A 23,908-nucleotide genomic window follows, 5' to 3' on the forward strand; every position below is an offset into this window, starting at 1 on the left:
AATGTTCAAAATGCCATACTAGAGGTCATCTTGGGAATACCCCCACTCCGGGTTACAAACAGAATAATATCGGTAAAGCACTACCTGAAGGTATTCAGTAGTATACATATCGATGTACACCATGACTTCATATGCAGAGAGATCCGGAAACACAAAAATTCTGGGCCAGATGCGGGATGTGTTGAAATTTCTAAAGTGGAAGGTTGAAGTACATGCTGACTCTGTTCTGCCAGGTGATGCAATAATAATTGGACTGAATGATGCCTCGAAATTGTTCGAGCTCTCTAGGAAAGCCTGCCATTACACCAAGGTCTCTATCAAACAATTCACTGAATTCGTATGGCAGGAATCTATTAAGAACCAGTTACAAATGGAGGGCTGGTCTCAAATTCCCGTGGTGTCTACCACCCCCCTGAAGTTCCCTTATCATACTAGCAGAGAAACTGAGGTTCTAGTCATGAGCTTGTTTTACAAAAACAATCTTCTAAACTCATTTCTTTTTGTCCTTGACAGACTGAAATGGCCATCTCCCTATTGCTCCTGTGGTCATGAAGAACAAACTGCAATTCATATACTGACTAGTTGTGGTCATGTTGACGAAGACCTTAGGGACCAAGCCTCATATCTTCTCAGTATTGGTAACGAGGTCTCCAATCTGGAAGATCTGGGTACTCCACACTTGGCGATCCTAAACTGCTCCAGAGATCCAAAGTTCATCCAAATCTGCAGTGAATGTGTGAATAATGATGACCTCAAGCTAAGAAGGAAGATCTGTATTTCTACAGGGCCCACCCACGCCTAGCTGGGGAGTCTAGTCCCTACACTAGACGGCCAATGCTCTATCCATTGGTATGTACGCGGCCTTACCCAGGCCTGTAATAAATGGGGAGTCCCTCTTAGGACGACCAGTGCTAGACACTGTTTACTACTGACTGAATGGAAATCTACTTTACTCTTCGGATTGGTAGAACCTGTCTGGTTACATGAACATTGGAGCTAGTTTTATATTAACTCACATGATATTATTGTCGACTTAGACTGCTTGGATGTATCACATCTCAACCATTGTTGGGTGTGTTACTTTGTTTTGGGCTTCACTTTTAAGCTTTATTGATTTTATCTATAAAATTGCATCTCCATTGATATTTACGTAACTCGAAAAACTTTTTCTACCAAAAACGTTTTTGATCGGGAATCGTCTTTAAATTATTTTGGGGAATATTTTGACTTGATATAACGACGTCGTCGTAATGACACAAGTGACTGATCAACCACCTTATTTGATAGTGTTTTTAGAAATAAAGTATTTATATTTTTAACTTGGGGTGTAAATATTTTTAGGGTTTTTATTTTTTAAATTTCAGATCTTTCATACTATTTGTTACTAAAATGCTCATTGTAGCCTATAATATTTAGATTTTCATCATCATCAATGTGGTAAACCCAAGGGGAAAACTTTTTCTGGACTTCATATCCAGTCTGAACCTTAGCATTCTTAATGGTGATACACTAGGAGACATCTTTGGGGAACCCACCTCAATTAATTACAATGGACACAGCGTTGTAGACTACGTAACAGCATCCCCCATGCTAAGGGAATCGGTGCAAAGTCTTAAGGTCTTAGATCTTACGAAATTCTCAGACCACCGCCCATGCTTATGCACACTGAAACTGAGTCATAATTATATAATTGATCCGGACGAAATTCTATCCTCACTCCAGCCAGCCCCAATGAAACACAAATGGGACGAGAATGCTTCAGAGAATAAACAGCAGTTCCTAGATGTCCAAAAAGAACCCCAGTTTGCAAGCAGAATCACGGAACTGGTTGAAGCTGTTTGCGTAAAAAAGGAGGATGTCATTAAGCTCAATGAAAACATCGTCGGCATTTATCGTGATATGGCTGATCAGGCTCTACCAAGACATAGAAAACATAAACAAAAACCCCTCAATAGGAAAACTCGGGGATACAAAAGGGCAAAACCGAAGTCTCCATGGTTTGATATTGCCTGCATCATCGAAAAACGTGAACTAAATCGATTAGCTAAAACATACGGTAAAAGTCCTCTTGATAAAGAACTGAGAGACAGCTACTACAACAAACGCCGCGAATATCGAAAGCTTGTGAGACAGAAGAAGGCCAAGTTCGTGGAATCTCTTTGTCGTGATGTTGACGAGGGGCGCGACATAAACTGGAGTCGCTTTAAGAAACTTAAAAGCTTCTCCTCAAATGGCACAAAGCTGGACGTTTTCGATATGATGAATGAAGAAACTACTGACTTCACGGAACGCAGAAAGACTGAACTTCGTGTTCATGAACTCGTGGAAGTTCTGGACAAAGATATCGAAATAGAGGAACTTCGGACCGCCATCAAAGGCCTTAAGAAAGGGAAAGCCATCGCCGAAGATAAAATCCTGAATGAGTTCCTCATTTCGTCAGATGAACCAATGCTGTCAGCTGTTCTTAACCTGTTCAACCACTGTTTGAAACTCGGGGAGTATCCATGGACGACCTCTCTAGTTACCCCCTTGCACAAAAAGGGGAGTGTATACGATCCGAACAACTATCGGGCGATAGCTGTGGCGAGCAATGTTGGGAAGCTGTTTTCAACTATCTTATTACAGCGCCTACTCACATTCCGGTCACTAAACTGTCCAGACACCATAAACCAGCTAGGGTTCTGTAAAAAAGCACAGACGAGTGACCACATACTAACACTCTCAACTTGCATCCAAAAGTATGTAACGCAACGGAAAAAGAGGCTATATGGATGCTTCGTCGACTACGCGAAGGCGTTCGACTCTGTGTGCCGAGATTCCATGCTCTATAAACTCTGGGAGCTAGGAGTAAGAGGTCGATACTTTCAATGTATCGAGCAGATGTATTCACATTCCTCAGCAAAAATCAAACTGTTGAACAGATTGTCAGAGACAATCGACATTCACTGTGGGACTGAGCAAGGTCACCCGATGTCTCCTGAGCTGTTCAAGTGTTTCATCCACCAACTCTCCCTAGATCTGGATAACGCTGAGGAAGTCAACGTCCCTGAACTGAATAATGTTAATATCACTCATCTCCTCTGGGCTGATGATCTTATACTTCTTGCCCTTGATCATACTGGACTACAGAAACTTCTAAACGTTTTACACAGTTACTGTATCGAATGGGGACTAACCGTTAACATCGGAAAAACGGCAGTGATGGTGTTCAACCGTTCCGGGAGGCTCCTTAAAGAGAGTCTGACATTCCAACTCGGCGAAACCAACATCACATCAGTTCGAGAATATTGCTACCTCGGGATAACCTTTACCCTCAACGGTTCTTCAGCAGTAGCACAGAACAAACTGAAGCAAAAAGGTCTCAGAAGCTAATTCGACAGAGCTGGTTGCACAAGTCTAGCCAGACAGGCGTTCATAGAACAACGCACACTCAATCTGCCATGGTACAAAGGTATAGAAGATCTCCGACAAAGCCTTCAGTCAGTATCATCTCGCAGGTTGACCTACCCCAACCAATTCAAAACAGCACTACGTAGTACTTTTATTAACTGTTGGAACGAGGAGCGGCAAAACAACCGGAAGCTCAGTTTCTACAACACTATCAAAAGTGAATTTACAGCTGAAGCGTACCTGAACCTGCAGCTCAGTGGAGAAGAGGTGAAGCGGCTGGCGCAGTTCAGAATGAGTGCTCATAAGTTCAACATCGAGACCGGTAGATACACCATCAACCGTGAAAATCCGCTCAGTCGCATTTGTAAGCACTGTTCTTCATCAGACCTTGAAGCTGTCGGTATACTGGCCGAACTACCAATGTTTGAGCCGATCATTGAAGATGAGAAACACGTTCTCACGGATTGTTCGCTTTACGACGACCTGAGGCGAAACACGGGTCAGCAGGCGAGAACCATGATCACCTCTGGAGCGGAGACCTTTGCGGACCTCTTCAAGGATATCCTATTGATCAGAGAAACTGCCAGATTCTTGAGTAAAGTGAACAAGCGGAGGTTCCCCCGAGTGACAGAAAAGAAAAGGAAGGACTAACAACATGACTCACGGACTCAACATGCGTGGATCCGACAGTGTGTTATTTTTCGTGTGCGTTTCACACTTTTGATTTAGTGTGGAATTTATGTGTGGATCTTAGGCATGGACACAATGGACTGGTTGTTCGCGTCATGAACATTCCTTTTTAGAATAGCTCGGTTTTTAAACTCTTTAGACTATAACCGTCAACCGTGCATTTTCAGGACAGGTTTCGGTTTTTTCGTTTTTGACTTTCATTTTATCTTTATTTTTTTAAATTTAGATCCGACACAATGTTTATTGTAATGATCATTTTATTTTGAAATCCTTTGAAAATCCTTTGAAATCCTTTGAAATCCCCTTTGAAATCCTTGAAATCCTTTGTGATCAGGTGATTGGTTTACCTAATCACGTGATTAGGTGACCCCGTTAAATATTATGGGAATTGTTAAGGGTGCCCAATTAAGGTGTCGAGTCGCGGTGTCACATAATCACCCTTACCTGGGGACCTCAGGCTATCTAATCATGATCATAAACATAGAGATTAGGCGGAATGACAGGCTGAGCGCGGCCCAGTTAAATCACCCGGTCAATGTTGTTAACGAGATACACAAAATGCTTGATAACTTCGTCGTTTCTAGTACGTTTTGCCTCATGTTTTCAGATCATATATGCAACATTTGATAATCTACCGTCTCTAAAAAAATAGGCGTTCAGCATGTTCAGAAAAAACAATATAAGTGTTTTAATATTGAATGGGCGTGGTCTAAAATATTCGAATTTTCAAATTTTGACGACGAAATCCTCGAACCAGTAAGTACAGTATGCCATCTGCGAAGCAATAGTTCTCAAATATAAAACACAGTGGAGCTATTAAGGCCAACGTATGCCCACTGACTTTTGGCCCACCCTGTACAATCATAGTACATCTACATTGAAGTGTACTGTCAACATAGTGCTAAAATATACTATGCTTTAGATTACATTTGAGGTGTACCTCGACAAAAGATGCTTATGCTATTGTGCTTTTTACGTTCACATAGCCATGTGTCTACGCGTACTGCGTGACGCACTTGTTTGGCCGTGCGCTACTGCACGCCAGAGGGATCTGGTTAGAGCAACTTTTTACGAAGAAATAATACAGCAGCGTTTTTTAGTTTGTTATTAGGTCACTTTAGAGGATAAGCCGGTAAAAAAAAAAAAAAAAAAAAAAAAAATCTTACCTAATACGCCATTATTTGATCGAAGCCTCTTTTTTCACCATGTCCTGCCAGAAAGCAGAATGTTTGTAAATTTTATCTTTGGTGCCTCCTCAATCAATCCTCATCCTAATGACACTTCTTGGTGTATCATGAGTTTTGCTGTGCTTAACTTAAACCATATTTTTAGGATTGAAAATAGGTACATGATGGACACCCAGATGAAACCATCAGTATCACTGCTGATTACCCTATTTGGTATGGGTAGCTGGATTGCTATTAATGGAGTTATGGCAGAGCTTCCTTTGCTGGTTGCAAAACTACCTGAAGGATGGAATCTACCTACATATCTCGTTCTTATAATTCAGGTTTGAGCCAGTGTTACATTTTTATAGATTTATATTTTAAAACACTTGCTTGGTAATTTTTATCCTTCATAGCCCCCTCCCAGATTGCAACATTACCATGTTACAAAAATTATTTCATAAGGAGGCGAATATTGTGGCATGAAAAATTTGCCTTCTTAGTAAAGTATCAGACAAACGCTCAAATGCGTATGGCAAAATATTTGCCTCCTCATGATTTATTTGTTATTTGTGCCAGGGTGTAAACTGTAACTCCTTATGAAATATTTGCATCATCGCGCGCAGCATTGCAAATAAATCATAACATGGCAAATATTTTGCTAAGAATGGCGCATATTTTGTTAGCGCAGCGATTATTTTTGTAACATGGCAATGTTGCAATCCGGGAGGGGGCTCTTCATAATGGTTGTGGAATATTCAAAATGAAGACGTAGTAATTGTTTGCGGTACATACAAGAAAAAAATAAACTGTATTGTACATATGTCAATATTTTCAGGTAGCAAACATTGGGCCGATATTTTTTACGATTATGCGTCACTATAAAAGGAGTTTTGCAAGTCTGAAGTACACTGCATACAGCATCCTCCTGCTAGGTTTTGTGACAGCAATTCTACTGTCACAATTCTGGGATAAAGTGGTTGAAATAGGATCCAAGAAGTCAAGTCTCCCACTATTATTCCTGTCATTCATATTTGCTCTTTCGGACTGCACTTCATCTGTTGTCTTCCTCACCTTTATGGCAAAGTATCCTTCAGGTTACATGGTTCCCTTTTATATTGGTGGAGGTATGAGTGGAGTCATGCCTAGTATGCTGACTTTAGCACAAGGAACAGTTGGCGGAACATGCAGTAATGTCTCTACCAGTGATTCATCTGATGAGCCCAGATTTGGAGTTAACTTGTATTTTGGTTTACTATCAATCTTTGTTGTCATCTCGGGAACTGCATTTTACCTGCTAAATAACTTGGATTTCAGTCGAAATGAAAGGTATAGTAACATACAACCAGATAGTCCCTCCATCCAGTCACCAGAGCAAGATGGTTCTCCAACTCTTGAAGAGAATGCTTCTTTGTCTCCAGATCCTAATGAGATAAAGTCTACCAACATTCGAGTCTATGATGTGTTTTTTGGAACAAGAAGTTTGGAGCTTACTCAAATTAAATGGACTTTAGTTCAGCTATATTCTGTCATCATCATCGTTTCTGCTCTTGGTAATGCAGTTATCCCTGCCATATTGTCGTATGCCTGTTTGCCTTATGGTCCTACTGCTTATCATCTGGCTACTGAGCTGGGACTTATGGCAAACCCAATTTGTTGCTTCCTGGCTTTCTTTGTAGCCTGTAAAAGACCTCCTATCCTTGGAATGCTGTGCAGTGTCTCAGTGATCTTTGCCACAGTCATAATTTACACAGCCACACTGTCTCCGAGTCCTTGGCTTGTTGGTACCACAGAGGGGTCTGTCCTTATCATCCTTCTCAATGTCTTGTGGACTGGAACCATATCTTACATCAAAGTTAACGTGGCGAGTGTGCTGCAGCAGTACGGTGAGAATGCTCTCATGTTTTGTGGAATAGTCACTCAGTTAGGAGCATGTTTAGGTGCCATCACAATCTTCTTGATCAATTCCTACACTAATTCCTTCACACCTTGTTAGAATCAGATACGTTTTAATGTTGACCCTCAAGAGCAGCATTTTTATATTTTATTGACCCTTTTATGTTATTGCTAGACACACTAGCCTGGATTAATAACTGTGAGTGACCATCTCTGTTGGATAGTTATTATTTTATTCATAAAGACAATTTAAATTATTCGTTTAATGTTTTATTATTAACTAATTATTATGTGATGTAATTATTATGTTTTGCTATGGTAATATTATCCTTGAGTCAATGTGATTTATAATTGCTGGTTATGGTATTTATTATTCTTATGGTTTTGGTAGTTATAGTTTAATTGATTTCTTTAATTCACAAGGTACTAAACTGTATTTAACGACAGTAAGGCGCCACAATCAAATAATATAAATTTATGTGAACGGTCTTTAACCGTATTAAATGATAATTGTCGTTAATTTAATCATTCGAAAAGTTTGAGCTATTTCAGTTATTTTCAGTTACAAATTTGTTGGTTATATACGTCAATCCATCACAAGCTTAATTTATGTAACCTCACTAGGATTGGTTAACCATGGCTATGCAGATGAAACCATCGGTATCATTATTGATTATCCTGTTTGGTATGGGTAGCTGGATTGCTATCAATGGAGTCTGGGCAGAACTTCCTTTACTGGTCTCAAAACTACCTGAAAAGTGGGATCTACCAACATATCTTGTTCTCATAATCCAGGTTGGTTTCGATGTCTTTCTACCTTAGTATTAACTTAATTTATAGCAGTAAATAAGCATTATATTTGTGGTTTGGTTGGGTACCACTGTGCTATGAAATTCTTCATAGACTACCCGTACATGCCTTTCAGAATGTTTCTTAAAAAATATATGTTAAATATCATCCCTGTTTCTATAACAACCAATATCTTGGCTGTAATGTATATGTTTCAGGTTGCAAACATTGGACCGATTATATTTACCATTATGCGGCAGTACAAAAAGGATCTGGCTAGTCTGAGGTACACTGCATATTTGATCCTTCTGATCGGTTTTGCTGCTGCCATTTTGTTATCCCAATTCTGGGACAAGGAGGTTAAGATAGGGTCAAAGCAATCGAGTCTCGCGCTTTTATTCCTCTCGTTCTTATTTGCTTTAGTGGATTGCACTTCATCTGTGGTTTTCCTTCCCTTCATGGCCAAATACCCTTCGAGCTACATGATTCCCTTTTACATTGGTGAAGGAATGAGTGGTGTCATGCCAAGCATGCTAGCTTTGGCTCAAGGAACTGGGGGAGACACCTGCTACAACGCCTCTGGTAGTGCGTCCTCTGATGGACCAAGATTTGGGGTAAATGTATACTTTGGATTAGTATCTACGTTGACAGCTGTCTCAGGAATCGCATTTTATTTCCTTAATAATTTAGATGTGAGTCTAAATGAGAGGTATGACAACATTGCTGTGTCAAGCACTCTTCCTGCACAATCACCTGATCAGGAAAGAGCTGCAACTCCAGAAGATACTGCTTCATCTGCTTTGGATCCTAGTGAGACAAAGTTGGCCAACATCCGAGTATATGATGTGTTTTGTGGTGAAAGAAGGTCGGAGCTTGTTGATACTAAATGGAATTTTATCCAGCTTTACACCATCATTGCCATTGTTTCTGCCCTCGGAAATGGAGTTATCCCTGCTATATTGTCGTATGCCTGTCTGCCTTATGGTCCTACAGCCTATCATCTGGCTACTGAGCTGGCGCTTTTTACCAACCCAATTTGTTGCTTCCTTGCTTTCTTCGTTGCCTGCAAAAGACCTCCTGTCCTTGGAATCCTGTGCAGTGTTTCAGTGTTCATTGCCACAGTCATCATTTACACAGCCACACTGTCTCCGACTCCTTGGCTCGTTGGTACAGGATGGGGTTCCTTCCTGATCGTCCTGCTCAACATTCTGTGGACTGGATCTACCTCCTACATCAAAGTGAACGTGGCAAGTGTGCTACAGAAGTACGGCGAGAACACGCTGTTGTTCTGTGGTATAGTCACTCAGTTAGGTTCATGTTTGGGTGCTGTCATCATCTTCCTCGTCAACTTCAAGACTAATTCTTTTACACCTTGTTGAGGTGGACATTTTTTTAGGTTCTGTGTAACTTATATAGTAGATCAATAGCAGCTTCGATGAGGTCATTTTGTTACATGGTAACTATTTATAAAATCAATGGGAGGGTTTTAAGAATTATTCTCGTGTCAAATTACAAACCTTTGACATCATATTTTTTGTGCATGTACATTTGATTTCATATCATATTCGTCCAAATATTGAGATAAAGGGGTCTTTTAAAGATAAAATGGCTTCATAGGGCGTCATCCTGAAATTTATGTGAAAGTGCCCGAAATTTTATTTTGAGATAATAGTTGGCCAACAAATTCACGTTCATGACCAAACTAAACTTTTGAAGGGATCACAGACCCCATACGCCTAACAGTGCCTGTTGAGTGACCACGCCCAATTGTGGTCGGCCTAAAAATTCCAAATCAACCCAACATGGGCGATATTTTTGTTGCTGCCAATCTTATTATTTCATATAAATTTGGCGATCAAGTTCTGAAATTTGTTAGAACTAGTATATCTTCAGTGGGCAAGATCAAAAATATTTCTTAAATGTTTTTGGTCGCATATTTAATAATGAAGCTCATCAAGTCAAAAGCTGTTCAAAACATTAGGAATGATCTCATTTAAATTGCTATTGATCGTTAACATGATGTCTACTTTGGCACAACCAATTCCCCCGGCATCCTCCCATAAGACTGCCATACCCCAGAGGTAGGCAAAGCATCCACATGCTATCCTCTCGTGGCCCGTGGGCCACCAAGGCCAAGCCTCTCTTTCTTTTATAAATTTTTTAAATGATGTCTGGTTATGAATTTATATTAGTTTGCTCTCACAAAATGGTTCAATAGTTATGTGTAATAGTTTAAATTATGTATATTATTATTATGATATGTTAAGTGAGTGACCCTCACACATTTTACTTTTTAGTGACCCTTTTAAATTTTCGTTTATCACATGTATCACGTGTATGTTTAAATTATGAAGTTTTCACTCATAAAATACTTAAATAGTTTTACAATATAGGTATTAGTTATTACATATCACGTATAATTAATTATAATGATATTATATTAAGTGAGTGACCCTCACACTGACCTTAATATAGTTTACTTTTAGTGACCCTAATTATTTTCTATTATGATCGCAAAAACTATTAACTTGACGCATTGAAATACCAGCTAAGAACTATCCCACGCCCCTGTCGCCCTTAGATGTTTCCTTTAGTATCAAGTTACTAACTGTACCGACATGATTGTCAACTGATTGCATATAATATCATGCTACTTAGCTTGTATTTGTGAATTGTGAATTGTGATTGTTTGCTATCACTAGGTTTTGTTTATCATCGAATCATTTTGTAGGTGCCAACTTTTATCTTGTACAACCAAACACCAGACCTGCTAATCCCGGACCAAGTTTCTTTAGCGGAACATTAAGTTCATTTAGAATTTATCTAACTGATCAATTAAACGTCCTTCAAAATATTGCGTCTGGGGTTAGAAGAGTCCAAGACATGGTAATGATGATATTCATTTTGTAACGGATGTAATTGATATCACAATCCCCTGCTAGTTTAAATTTAATCAAATTATGGCTTCCATATTATGTGATTATGTAATTTGAGTGCTGCAGGCTGCAGCCTTTTGATTAGACATAATAAGCTTCATGTTTATTGTAGATAATTTATTGAACAGTAGTAATTTATTATTCATCAAACCATTAATTTATTGTAGAAATCTGATTTATCTATTGCGTATGTGTTAGGTGTATATTATGTAACCTGTTAGCTTTTGAATTTTATTACCTTTTTTCTTTAATATTTTTGTTTAAATCGTTTGATTGATTCGACGTAATTAACAAAGTTTATGGTCGATCAGAATTAATTTCGGAATGTTAAATTACTATGCCCCAAAGTTGGGGGGGGGGGGGGGGGGGGGGGGGGGGTCCAACCCGATGTCCGATATGAGGGTTGATGAGGCCAAAATCGGAATCGGAAAATTGAGAAATTTACTGAATCAATCTCTAAAAGCTCTCAGAAGTGACATAATTTAACCAGAACCCCTACATATGCTATGTATGCTATATGAAAACGAAACAATTGGACATTCCAATAGTATGTTTTATGTGTATTTCCACTGCAGGGGCTAGTATGCTCACTACTAGTTGGAGTTATCATGTACTCCCAGACCCGAGTGCTTTGGACTTGGTCTCTTGTGAGATCGATTGTTTCTGCTCATTGATTCTATCCATGTTACTTGTTATTATGTATTAGTACAACTACAAACTAACAGTAACAACACTAGGTACCGGGTTATATTTTGTGGTCCGGTCTTCAAACATACCATAATATCACTAGTACACTGCACCTTAAATGTATAGTCAAGTACATTTGTATCGTAACACATGCTTGGCTGGGGAATCATGTTTTGTGTCCGTTCGGTAACCTATATTTTTAAAACGGACAAAACGTAGGACGGACAAAAACAGACAAAACATTTAGATGTCCTCCTCCTCCTCCCTAGTCTTCATCCTCCTTCTCATCAGTCCTCCTCCTCCTCCTGAGTCCTTCTCCTCAATCCTCTTCAGTCCTCTTCCTGACTCCTCGTCCTCCTCGTCCTCCTTCTCCTCAGTCCTCCTCACCCTCTTCCTCAGTCCCCCCTCCTCAGTCCTACTCCCAGTCCTCCTCCTCCTCCTTCTCCTTCTCCTCCTCCTCCTTTTCATTTCTCCTCCCTAGTCTTCCTCCTCCTTCTCCTCCCTAGTCTTCCTCCTCCTTCTCATCAGTCCTCCTCCTCCTCCTGAGTCCTTCTCCTCCTGAGTCCTCTTCAGTCCTCTTCCTGACTCCTCGTCCTCCTCCTTCTCCTCAGTCCTCCTCACCCTCCTCCTCAGTCCCCTCCTCCTCACTCCTCAGTCCTACTCTTAGTCCTCCTCCTTCTCCTTCTCCTCCTCCTCCTCTCATTTCTCCTCCTTCTCCTTCCCATCAGTCCTCCTCAGTCCTCCTCATAGTCGTCTTCCTCCTCCTGAGTCCTCCTCCTCATCCTCCTCCACCTCCTGAATCATCCTCCTGAGTCCTCCTCCTCATCCTCCTCCTCAGTCATCCTCCTCTTACTCCTCAGTCCTCCCCCAGTCCTTCTCCTCATAATCGTCCTCATCCTCAGTCCTCCTCCTCATCCTCCTCCACCTCCTGAGTCCTCCTCCTGAGTTCTCCTCCTCATCCTCCTCCTCATAGTCGTCCTCCTCTTGAGTCCTCCTCCTCATCCTAGCCTCCTCCACCTCCTGAGTCCTCCTTCTCCTCTTCATCAGTCCTCATCCTGTGTCCTCCTCATAATCGTCCTCGTCATCGTCCTCATCGTCCTCCTCAGTCCTCCCCCAGTCCTCCTCCTCATTCTCCTCCTCCTCCTCCTCCTCATCCTCCTCCTTCTCCTCTTTCTTCTCCTCCTAATCAGTCCTTCTCCTCAGTCGTCCTCCTTCTCCTCCTCGTCCTCCTCAGCCTTCCTCCTCAGTCCTCCTCAGTCCTCCTCCTAATCATCCTCCTCCTCCTCCTCCTCAGTCTCCTCCTCCTCATCCTCCTCCTCAGTCCTCCTCAGTCCTCAGTCCTCCTCCTACTCCTAAGTCCTACTCCTTCTCCTCCTCGTCCTCGTCCTCGTCCTTAGTCCTCCTCCTCCTCTTCCTCCTCCTGAGTCCTCCTCCTCTGGAGTCCTCCTCCTCCTCCTCCTCATCAGTCCTCCTCCTCCTCCTCTTCAGTCCTCCTCATCCTCCTCCACCTCCTGAGTCCTCCTCCTGAGTCATCCTCTTCCTCCTCCTCTTCAATCTCCTCCTTATCCTCCTCCTCATCAGTCCTCCTCAGTCCTCTTCCTCCTCCTCCTCATTCTCATCCTTATCCTCCTCCTCCTCAGTCCTCCTCCTCCTTCTCCTTCTAATCAGTCCTCTTCCTTAGCCCTCGTTATCATCCTCCGAGTCCTCGTTTTTAGTCCTCATCCTCATCCTCCTCAGTCTTCCTCCTCCTCCTTCTCCTCCTCATCAGTCCTCCTCCTCAGTCCTACTCCTCATCCTCCTCCTCGTCAGTCCTCCTCCTCCTCCTCCTCCTCCTCGTCCTCCTCCTCCTTCTCCTCCTCCTCCTCAGTCCTCCTCCTCCTTTTCCTCCTACTCCTAAGTCCTCCTCCTCCTCAGTCCTCCCCCAGTCCTCCTCCTCATCAGTCCTCCCCCAGTCCTTCTTCTCCTCCTCCTCATCCTCAGTCCTCCTCCTCATCATCCTCCTCAGTCCTCCTCCAGTCCTCCTCTTCCTCAGTCCTCCCCCAGTCCTCCTTCTCCTTCTCCTCATCCTCAGTCCTCCTCCTCAGTCCTCGTCCTTCTCCTTCTTATCAGTCCTCCTCCTCAGTCTTCCTCCTTGTCCTCGCTCTCGTCCTCCTCCTCAGTCCTCCTCGTCCTTAGTCCTCCTCCTCCTCCCCGTCCTCAGTCCTCCTCCTTCTCCTCCTTCTCGTCTTCCTCCTCCCCCTCCTCACCAATCCTACTCCTCTTCATCAGTCCTCCCTCTCCTCTTCAGTCCTCCTCCTCCTCAGTCCTCCTCCTCCTCAGTCCTCCTCGGTCCTTCTCCTCCTCCTCAGTCCTCCCCAGTCCTCCTCTTTCTCCTCAGTCTTCCTCCTTCTCCCCCTCCTCCTCAGTTCTCCTCCTCATCCTCCTTCTCCTCTTCCTTCTCCTCCTAATCAGTCCTCCTCCTCAGTCGTCCTCCTTCTCGTCCTTAGTCCTCGTCCTCATCCTCATCGTCCTTAGTCCTCGTCCTCATCGTCCTTAGTCCTCGTCCTCATCCTCCTCGTCGTCGTCCTCGTCCTCTTCAGTCTTCCTCCCCAGTCCTTTTCCTCCTCCTCAGTCCTCCCCCAGTCCTCCTTCTCCTCCTCCTCATCCTCAGTCCTCCTCCTGCTTCTCCTTCTTATCAGTCCTCGGTCCTCGTCCTCGCTCTCGTCCTCGTCCTCAGTCCTCCTCGTCCTTAACCCTCGCGTCCTCTTAGTCCCCCTCCCCGTCCTCAGTCCTTCTCTTCCTCATCCTCCTCACCAATCCTGCTCCTCTTCCTCAGTCCTCCCTCTCCTCTTCAGTCCTTCTCCTCCTCAGTCCTCCTCCTCCTCCTCAGTCCCCTCGGTCCTTCTCCTCCTCGTCAGTCCTCCCCAGTCCTCCTCTTCCTCAGTCTTCCTCCTTCTCCTCCTCCTCCTCCTCAGTCCTCCTCTTCTTCAGTCCTCCTCCTCCTCCTCATCAGTTTACACAATTTATTGTTACTAAAATGTTTTTAAACGCATTTGAGTCTGTAACATATTGACATGTTACTGTTACTGACTCAAAATGTGCTTGAGAATTTTTTTGTTTAACAGAGTTTTACTCTCCAGTACTATGTAAAAGTTGTTACATGATAAATAAAGATTTTGATAAATAAAGTGATTTTCATCCCTTTTAATGTCATTAAAAATTGTGTAGACTATTCTTTGTATCTAACTGAGGATTGGAAGTTTGAGAAAGGACCATGGTCATTAACCGTGCTTCCCATTTCTGCAGATAGCCTGTCACAAATTGTGGTGACAATTTAAATCAAAAGTTACTAAAGCGTTCGCTATTTGTTACGATTGTTATTACCAACCGTACCTCTTTCAATTGTGGACCGGGGTGGATGTTTCTGTCAAACAAGAGTTGGTACGACAGTGTGTTGTTTTTCGGACGAAACGATTCTTGTTTGGAACAAGAAACCATTTTGGGGTTCTGGGACCACCACCAATCGATTTCTTGTCATATTTAAGTACAGAAATAGCTACCTATATCGCCTAGAAACTCAGAGGGAAGATTTAAATTTTCCCGATTTTTCCGATATGAGGGTTGATGAGGCCAAAATCGGAATCGGAATCATCGGAATCATCGGGTTGGACCCCCCCCCCCCCCCCCCCCCCCCCCCCCAAAGTTGAATAAGTAAACTAACAGTGGCCTAGATTTTTGGTCACCTAAAAATCAAGGAACATTGTAAATATTACAAACATGGTATGTAATTGAGTCAACAATAATCTTCAACAGACTAACCATTCTGAGATTATATTCCATAAACTTTTTCCATCAATAATTCAGCTAAATTCAATAACTTATCCTAGGATAAACTGGTTATTAAGAAAGTTCCAGAGTCGAGGGAAATGAGGTACCTAGTTATTGGAGGGGGTGTGGCGGGGACAACTGTAGCTGAAAACCTTCACATCTTCGATCAGCACGCCGACGTGACCCTAATCTCTGCAACAGAAACGGTCAAAAAAGTTACAAATCTGGAGAAAACGGGCGAAGTAATTAACACTTTTGATGTGACCGACTCCACGCCTAGGGGCCAGTATTACCATTTTATCTGTGGTGTGGTCACTGGGTGTGATTTGAAACAACAGACTGTTGTCCTAGCGGATGGAAGATCAGTTTCATATGATAAAATGTGTATAGCTACAGGAGCCCACCCTAAAGTGCTCTACCCGAACAATGCCCACGTGGTAGGTGTACGGGACACAGAGAGTGTTCAGGATTTACAGAACAGACTCAAACATTGCAAACATATAACTGTGGTGGGTAACGGCGGAATAGCGTCGGAACTGGTTTTTGCAGCTAAGCTATGTCATGTCAGCTGGGTTATCAAGGATCAGACCATCTCGTCAGTATTTGTTGACAGTGTTGCCAGCAAGTTTCTTTTGGACTCTTTACAGAGTAAAAGTGGTAGTAATAATGACAATGACGAGAGCAGTTCAGTGTCAAAACGGCAAATATTTTCAACTAAAGTAACAGATAATAAGAGTTGTGTAATGGGCTCTGCTTTAGGTCCAGATTGGTATAAAGGATACTCATTAGATGGACCCTCGTCTTCTAAACAGCTTGAAATAGAATATGGGTGTGAAATTGTTAGCATTGATACTGACAGTAACGATTTCAATCTAAATATCAAATTAACAAACAGTAAGACACTACAATCAGACGTTTTAGTCAGCGCAACTGGTGTAATTCCTAACTCTGAACTTTTCAAAGATAAACTTGAAGTTTCGGAGCTAGATCACGGTATAATAGTAAACAAGAGAATGCAGACAAATGTACCCAGTGTGTTTGCTGCTGGTGATATTTGTAGTATCCCCTGGAGGGAATGTGAGAATTGGAAGCAGATGAGGTTATGGACTCAAGCAATGCAGCAGGGATTTTATACTGCTCGCAGCATGGCTGCCTCTGAAGACGATCTCATCGAGCCAGACATGTCGTTTGAGTTATTTACACACTCGACTAAACTGTTTGGGTTTAAAGTGATATTGTTGGGGAGGTTTCAGGAGTGGGAGGGGTGTGAGTGTTATTTTAGGATTACTGAAGGAGTAGAGTTTGTTAAACTTGTTCTTACCAATGGTAGGATACAAGGTGCTCTCCTCATCGGAGAAACTGATCTGGAAGAGGTTATGGAAAATTTGATACTCAATCAAATGGATATTTCACAGCTAGGCGAAAGCATTTTAGATCCAAACATTGATATTGAAGATTATTTTGATTGACGTTTTGTTACTGATTGATGCTATCTTTTTAACTTGTTTTGAGTTTATGTTAAATTTCAGATTTTCTTTGGTTTATTTAGAAACACATATTGTATTTTCATTCAATTTTCTGAATTCGAGCAGTTTGATATAGGACAATTTTCTTTGGCACTACATTGATCTACAGAAAAAATGTGAGCTGGACACTAGACAGCGACAACAGATTATCAAAAAATTACCTTCATCAGTTATCAGCGATCACTGAAAACATATTGAATTACCCTTAACTCATTTGTAGACCAGTATTTCAGTTGTAGATCATACAATAACATGCCTCGCTCCAACCAAGACGGAGATCAGCTGATGCAGTGCCCATATTATCCAAATCACATGGTAACACAGATGAGATTTCCTTATCATCTAATTAGGTGCAAAAAGGTGTGCATCTTAATCTTACCTACAATTTCAGACGGGAGATAATAAATTATAATGGATAAGTCGTTTGAAGAAGATAAAAGATGTTTTTATCCGCCTGACGGGACAGAGTTGGATTAAATAATGTCGACCTTTTTCTCCATAAATCTCCCCGTTTATTTATCTCCACAATTCCCTCACAATCACGAAGGAACGGAACACCAACAATGTCCGTACGACGCAAAGCATGTTATAATACTAAGGAGCCGTTTTGAAGATCACATTAGGACCTGTGATAACTGATAAGAGAGCTGTCATTGAACCTCAGCTGGGTTCGTCAAATTGTTATGCGATTTTGAACGAAATTCAAAAATCAGATTTATTAAAAAGGGAGCGGCCAGACGTTCTAAATGCTATGAACATGTCTACATGTCTACCTCTTCCTTAAATACCCTACACATGGTCATTGGTCGCGTCTCCACGGATGAATTTGTTAGAACACCACCTTCTTATCTGTTTTGGGGACCTACTCAAGTAGAACATCCAAGTTAAGTGCTTTTGTGTGGCGGAGAGCGAGGGTAAATAGCCGGTAAATAAATTTATTTATTAAACAAGCTCTGAAGCGATTACGCATCTAATAACATTAACAAATATTGGTCTCAGTTGGGATTCTGAGCTGTCGTTTACACTCCTATTAATCTGCGTGAAAAAATGCTTTTGTACAATTAATGTATGTTGAATGTTGATGGCTAAGTTGCGATCTGAATGTGCTCTGAATGTGCTCCTCGAGCAATCGTTACAGTTTCTGGCAATTTTACCAAGTATAGTCATTACAAGTTCTCCGGTTCTCTTTAAACACGAAAATTGTTTCACAAAATGAATGCAATGTAGATATCTGAGTTAAGTGCCTCCCTATCTCTCACTGTGTAGTTAGTAAAAAGGTAGAGGCGAAAACATTATTATAATATGCACAAAACAATTCAAATTTATGCTCAAAAATGTTTGATCCTGTTTTCTGGTCCTAGATCTGAACCTTGTGGCCTTAATACCACTATTTAACCTTTTACATCGAATCTACCTTGTAAACTGTAAAGGTAATTATAGGATCATCTTTACATTGTTTAGACCATTGAAATAGCTATAATATATGTTCAGTTTACAGTTACTATACAGTATACAGTATACATACCCGAACCCCCGATGAGAATTATTTCGTATATGTTCTGCTTGAAGCCTCGTGTTTCAGAGAACTGAACAATGTTCCCCGTTTTGCAAAGTGAGCCTCTCTTCGTCACTCCTTCTGGGGTTATCTTTACTATCGCATTATGTACAAGATAATCCGCCAAATTTGTCATTTTTCATTCAATTTTCCCATTAGAATAAGCATTGAGCAATTCATAGACCAATAGAGATTACAGAAACATGACGGGTAAAATAACAGCCGCCTTTACTGCCTCTTTTAACATACCGGTTTCTACCGCATTACAGCTGGCAAAGGACTTGTTGGAAGGTAAAGATAATAAGATTATACCCTACTAGTTTATAAGTTTAAACCAACGGTTTAAAATAACTAACGCATACGAGAGGTAACACTGAAGTCTGCTCTACAGTCTTTGCCTACCCATATCCTCTCTTCGTCAAACCCGTAGCTCACTCCCAGGGTGCAGGCAGCATTTGACAGCTTCTTCTTGACTGTCATCTCTGTGACTCCCGTTATCTTCATTTCATTGTAGCTGTGACCAAGGCTCTCTATTCGGATTGTGGAGGTGCAGAGTGTGCCACTGTCTGGGAGGATATTTATATCAGCACAAAAACCGGAGTAAGCCTCAGGCCTCTACTTTCGGCATAGAGTTGCCGTAGAAATGGCAAACAATTTTCTTAGTTAAAGCCTTTTGAGAAAAATTTTGTATTTGCTCCAAGCAACCCAGGGCCACCCACCTACTATTTAATTAAGTGCAACTTATAACAGTATAACATGTATAATATGAAAAAATACAAATCATTAACTAGGACCAAGTACTTTAGTTTATTTAATTAAATGTAAATTGTAAGTAAGGTAAATTAAAAGTGTGTACCTGATGAGGTATCGCACTTCGTCTTGCTCTGGTCTGGTGATGTGATCTCCTGACTGGTGAACACTGTGACAGTGCCTCCCCAACAGTCCTCCCCCTCGCACTTACACTCTTCTTCGTCTCTAGAACACTGGTAGGTAGAGTAGCTACTCTTCCAATAAATCAGCACTTTGTCTATACAATCAACCTTGGGTATAAGATCCGTGAATAGAGATGAAGTGTTAGCTTGGAGAAGCTGAATAGTTTTTCCAAAAAGATTAGTGTGATCTGTGATAAATATTGAGTACCATTCGTTTTAGCATCTTTAATCTAACCTGATACAGCGTTATTCTAAACCAAGCGTTGTTTCTCTCGTCAGGGACAATCGTAGCTTTTGTGAGCCTGTCTCCGTCTATTGCATAAGAGCCATTACTTCCCCCATACAATCCAGAAACTTCTATCTCACCGTCCGATAGACTCAGTATATTTGTTCCTGCGTAATTCAGTGTTTTTGAAGTCATCAGCCTTTTCTATTTCTTTCTGTGCGACTAGTGATTTAAACATGCATACAAATAATAGCAATAGTTGTCTTAGATTCTATACTAGAACAATCACAAACTTTCTCGTATTCTATATTTTCTTACCTTCTACTAAACAGAAGAAAATGAGGAAAATGTCAACTTTTACTACACTCATTAAGATTAAAATCTTGTCAGATTTTACATCACGTAAAATCTGGCATCGAATATATAATACGGAATATATAATACGGAATAAAGAAAAGCTAGGTGGATATGACTGATAGAAATTTCTCGCTCAGGATGCAAATCTTTTGTCACGTGTATAGCTGCGGGGCGTGTATATTGTATAAGACCTCTATACTTATAGGGAAAATTGTTCGGAAGTTAAATGCTTTCCTTTCCGTATTTATTTTGACAGCTTCTTCTAAAGAAATTTGTTAAGCAATATTTGCTGTGAGTAGGTGGGCTAGAAGATTCCGCAACACGGTAGTCAGTATTCTTTTTCAGTTCCTTCTTTCAAGTTTTTACAAATTTCCAGTTCTTTAGAACCATACTATCACCTGATGAGATATATTCTGGCAAAACTTCAGCTCACCATAAAAATTGAATCCCAACTCAAGTACCTAAAAGATGATAATATGGTAGGGTCTTCAATTCCAATGAATCAATTGTATACTGTATAGGACGAATGTTGTAACTTTTGGCGGTAAGTTTTAAGAATTCGAGAAGCTTCTATAACTTTGAGATTGGCCACCACAAAGCAGAAGTCATATACTACCGCTTGATATACGGGAAGTCAAACTACCGGTTGTTACGCGGGAAGTCGAACTACCGCAAGCTAATTGAGCATGCTGACTATAATTCTCTCATTTCTTATTACTTCAGTGCTAGATAATCAGCAGAGAAACAACCTGCCAGCAACGACCTCAAACACACACGAAATAGAACAAGCCCTGTCAAATGAATGGGACATAGGTTGGTAGTTTGTCATCGCTATTATTTAACTAACAATGCATGTCTTTGTATTGTAATTGCATATCTCTGTGCACTGTGTACACTATACGTGTCATTACTTTTGCCCGTCAGCTTTTGGAGTCAACCATGATTTATGCAGAATAATACACAATTTGGTAAGCATGATCTCCCAACCACGGCCACTGAGTTGTCATCAGCAGCAACGATTAGCCGTCCCCATCGAGACTTGTGTATCAAGTTGAATGACCCTTCCTGTCGTTATTAGACACGTGTACTAATCTTCTAGAATGTGTTGCTCGCTCTAGATTGTTCTAGAAACCTCTCCATAATACACGCTGCATAATAGTGTGCAGAATACTGAGCCACCACAGTTGCTCCACTGATTACGTAAGCCGCTGTTTATAATTATAACCTGTTATGTATTGCAGAGGCGCCTGCTGCAGTCCAGACAGCAAATCAGAGACCGTGGTTAATTAAATTGTAGCAAATTGAACTTATATGTACATGTAGTTTTATAGTTAATAGCCGTGTACGGTATTAATCTGATAGTTTAAACTATTTACCAACAGCTGTACAATGAAATTCTTGACAAATCCTTCATGTTTTACCTCTTCGGTCGAGTCATTTGTAATATGACACTTAGCTAGAAGGCCGATTTAACATCCAAACCTCAATTAATTAAATTGTTCCGGCAGAATCTCAATGCTCCAAGTATGGAATGTATCATAGTGATCGGGTGATAATGATCGGGTGATGATGATCGGGTTTGGGGCTACGATAGTCTCTTTTATTAAGCGAAACAAAATGGAAAATTAAAGGATCCAGATTAAGGGTGATAGCCACAATATGAAAGAAAGAACCACCTTCCACCATAATACACATTACCTGGATGATCCACCGATGACTCATAGTTTTTCACCTATGAACTCCATCAAGAATATAACTCTGAAAATTATGATAAATAATCCCAACTAAATTCGAGCCACTTTGAGTTAAGATTTAGGTTGCATTTGTATTGTTGGGTAATGAGTTACGGATATGATTACTGTTAGTTGCTAGTTGCTAGCTATTTGGACGATTCATTGCTCCGATGATACTGTTAACTTAGTGTCGATGCAATTGTAATCGAAATATTATTTGGAAAACTGACCCTGAATGGACACTAAATTTTCATTGAATGAAGAAAAGGAACGAAATATTGGAAAATTTCCAGAAGAATTGACGAAGGACAAACAGGTGATACATGACTTGCTGCTGTATAATATACTCTCTGCAGCATAGGGCTGCATTGTGCACATCTAATTACAACTCTTATATGGTCACTAATGGAAATACCATTATCTGTAACACGAGACTGTCAGGTGAGGTCTTTGGAGTGCTGACATGCTATCTCGTGACCCTCACATGTCTCATTAGCCATGGCTCAAAGGAAATATTTTCCAACTCTGGCGCTCTTGCAAACTAGGAAAGAGCTAGGTTGAGGAATAAATAAGCAAGAGACCAAACAATCAGCAGTTTTAATACTTCCAACATTACTTTATAACACATACATTAAGGTGAGGCTTAAGTTTCAATGTGTATCTGGTTTTCTCAGGAGACCAGACCTCACACCTTTGGATATGCCATTCGCTAGGAGGGCTCTAATAAATATGTAAAAATTTTTCCATTTGAATTTGTGATTAAGACCTATGTTCATTGTTTATTACCGATAATGTAATCTCTTTAAGTCAGTGACATCTCTTTAATTCAGTGTAAACCGAAGACGAAGAAGACTGTAATGTGGAAAAAGCAGATAAAGAGACCTAGGACTGAGCTGGGGGCTATGCGTGAATACGATAGAGGGGTCGAACTGAACACAGTCACACAGTTACAGCTCAACCCGACTTCAGAAGGAGTGACAGTTGCTGCTTTTGACTTAGAAACCTGCGGACTCGAAAAGACTAGCGATATTTTGCAGGTGACATACGATCTTTTCAAGGATTTGCAGCTGCGAAAACTTCCTACGCTTTGCGTTCTGTTATAAATTTAGCACCTCTTCCAATATTGTAATTCAATGTAACACCTGGTTCCATTTCAGATAGGAGTAAAGAAATTCACCTTCAACTCGAATGAAACAGATGTTGAGGAGTTCAATCAGTATGTAACTCCCTCAGGCGATATACCTTCCTCAGCTTCAAGAGTAAACAACCTGTATCGTGAAGGAGACCGCCTTGTTAAAAGGACACCTTCAGGTGATCAGATAGCACTGGAAACATTACCCATAGGAGCTGCCTTAACAGAAATGTGGTGTTGGTTGTTGACGGGTTGCAGTCAAGTTATCCTTGTTGGATTCAATAATGCTGCCTTTGATGATCCCGTCTTGCTCTACCACTCAAAGAAACATTGTGAAGAGGAGCTCATGCTCAGAGTGAGAACTGCTACATATAGTGCTGATCTCCGCTCTATTGTTGGGTGGAAGGGCAAACTAGAGGCCCACTACAACTCTTGTCAAGGACCGCCTATCCAGTTTCACGATGCTCTCGCTGATTGTATGGCCGTATGCCACATCCTTAAGAGCAAAAATGTATCATACGAACAGTTGAAAAAAACAGCAGTTTCAATTGAAAGCATCGTGCAGAAACTTACACATCCTCTTCTGAAAGCTAAATTGGTGACTCCCATTGTGGCAGAAAAGATTGGTGCTTTTACATGTGCAGACTACTTTAATTTATCAGAGAACGAACTCATTAGGTTCTTAAAAACACACGGGGTGCCCAAGAAATCAATAACTGTATGTGTAAAGGAACGCCTTAAATACAAAGATTTATTAAGTTAATAAAATTTTATTTTCAATTCAATTTCAAGCTTTTGCCGAGATTATAGACAGTGGTATGTTATAGAAAATGATAATATTCAATATGTAGTTACCTTTTCAATTTAGTTTACCGAAAATTGTATCGTTGCATTCTACTTGTGTTGTAACTCAAAAATGTAGTCAAAATAAAAACAAACGCGATTTTTGCTTCAACACAAAATGCCCATTTTGGGCATGAGTGTATTGTACGATCTGGCCAAAAACTTTTTGGGAGTAAGGCCCTTATATAATATACCTTCGGTAATCCGTTCATAAATCGGTGGGCACTCGACGTTATAAAATTT

The 23,908-nt window shown here is 41.0% G+C and overlaps 3 protein-coding genes across 3 annotated transcripts; all 3 read left to right on the plus strand.

Annotated features, from left to right (window-relative positions):
* The first annotated feature begins 5,408 nt into the window (after positions 1–5,408).
* Positions 5,409–7,642, plus strand: LOC134826247 (riboflavin transporter 2-like). The gene is made up of 2 exons (XM_063838552.1): positions 5,409–5,590; positions 6,085–7,642. The coding sequence occupies exons 1-2, from the start codon at positions 5,429–5,431 to the stop codon at positions 7,240–7,242; spliced, it is 1,320 nt and encodes a 439-aa protein (XP_063694622.1). The 5' UTR covers positions 5,409–5,428; the 3' UTR covers positions 7,243–7,642.
* Positions 7,643–7,770: 128 nt separating this feature from the next.
* On the plus strand, positions 7,771–11,030 carry LOC134811384 (solute carrier family 52, riboflavin transporter, member 3-like). Its single transcript, XM_063818179.1, has 2 exons — positions 7,771–7,937; positions 8,150–11,030. The coding sequence occupies exons 1-2, from the start codon at positions 7,779–7,781 to the stop codon at positions 9,308–9,310; spliced, it is 1,320 nt and encodes a 439-aa protein (XP_063674249.1). The 5' UTR covers positions 7,771–7,778; the 3' UTR covers positions 9,311–11,030.
* On the plus strand, positions 8,172–16,958 carry LOC134811383 (pyridine nucleotide-disulfide oxidoreductase domain-containing protein 1-like). Its single transcript, XM_063818178.1, has 2 exons — positions 8,172–8,217; positions 15,421–16,958. Exon 2 carries the CDS (start codon positions 15,460–15,462, stop codon positions 16,828–16,830), a length of 1,371 nt encoding a protein of 456 aa, XP_063674248.1. The 5' UTR covers positions 8,172–8,217; positions 15,421–15,459; the 3' UTR covers positions 16,831–16,958.
* The last annotated feature ends 6,950 nt before the right edge of the window (positions 16,959–23,908 follow it).

Source organism: Bolinopsis microptera, chromosome 2 (genome assembly GCF_026151205.1).
Source record: "Bolinopsis microptera isolate Bmic1 chromosome 2, MBARI_Bmic_1.0, whole genome shotgun sequence".
NCBI lineage: Eukaryota > Metazoa > Ctenophora > Tentaculata > Lobata > Bolinopsidae > Bolinopsis > Bolinopsis microptera.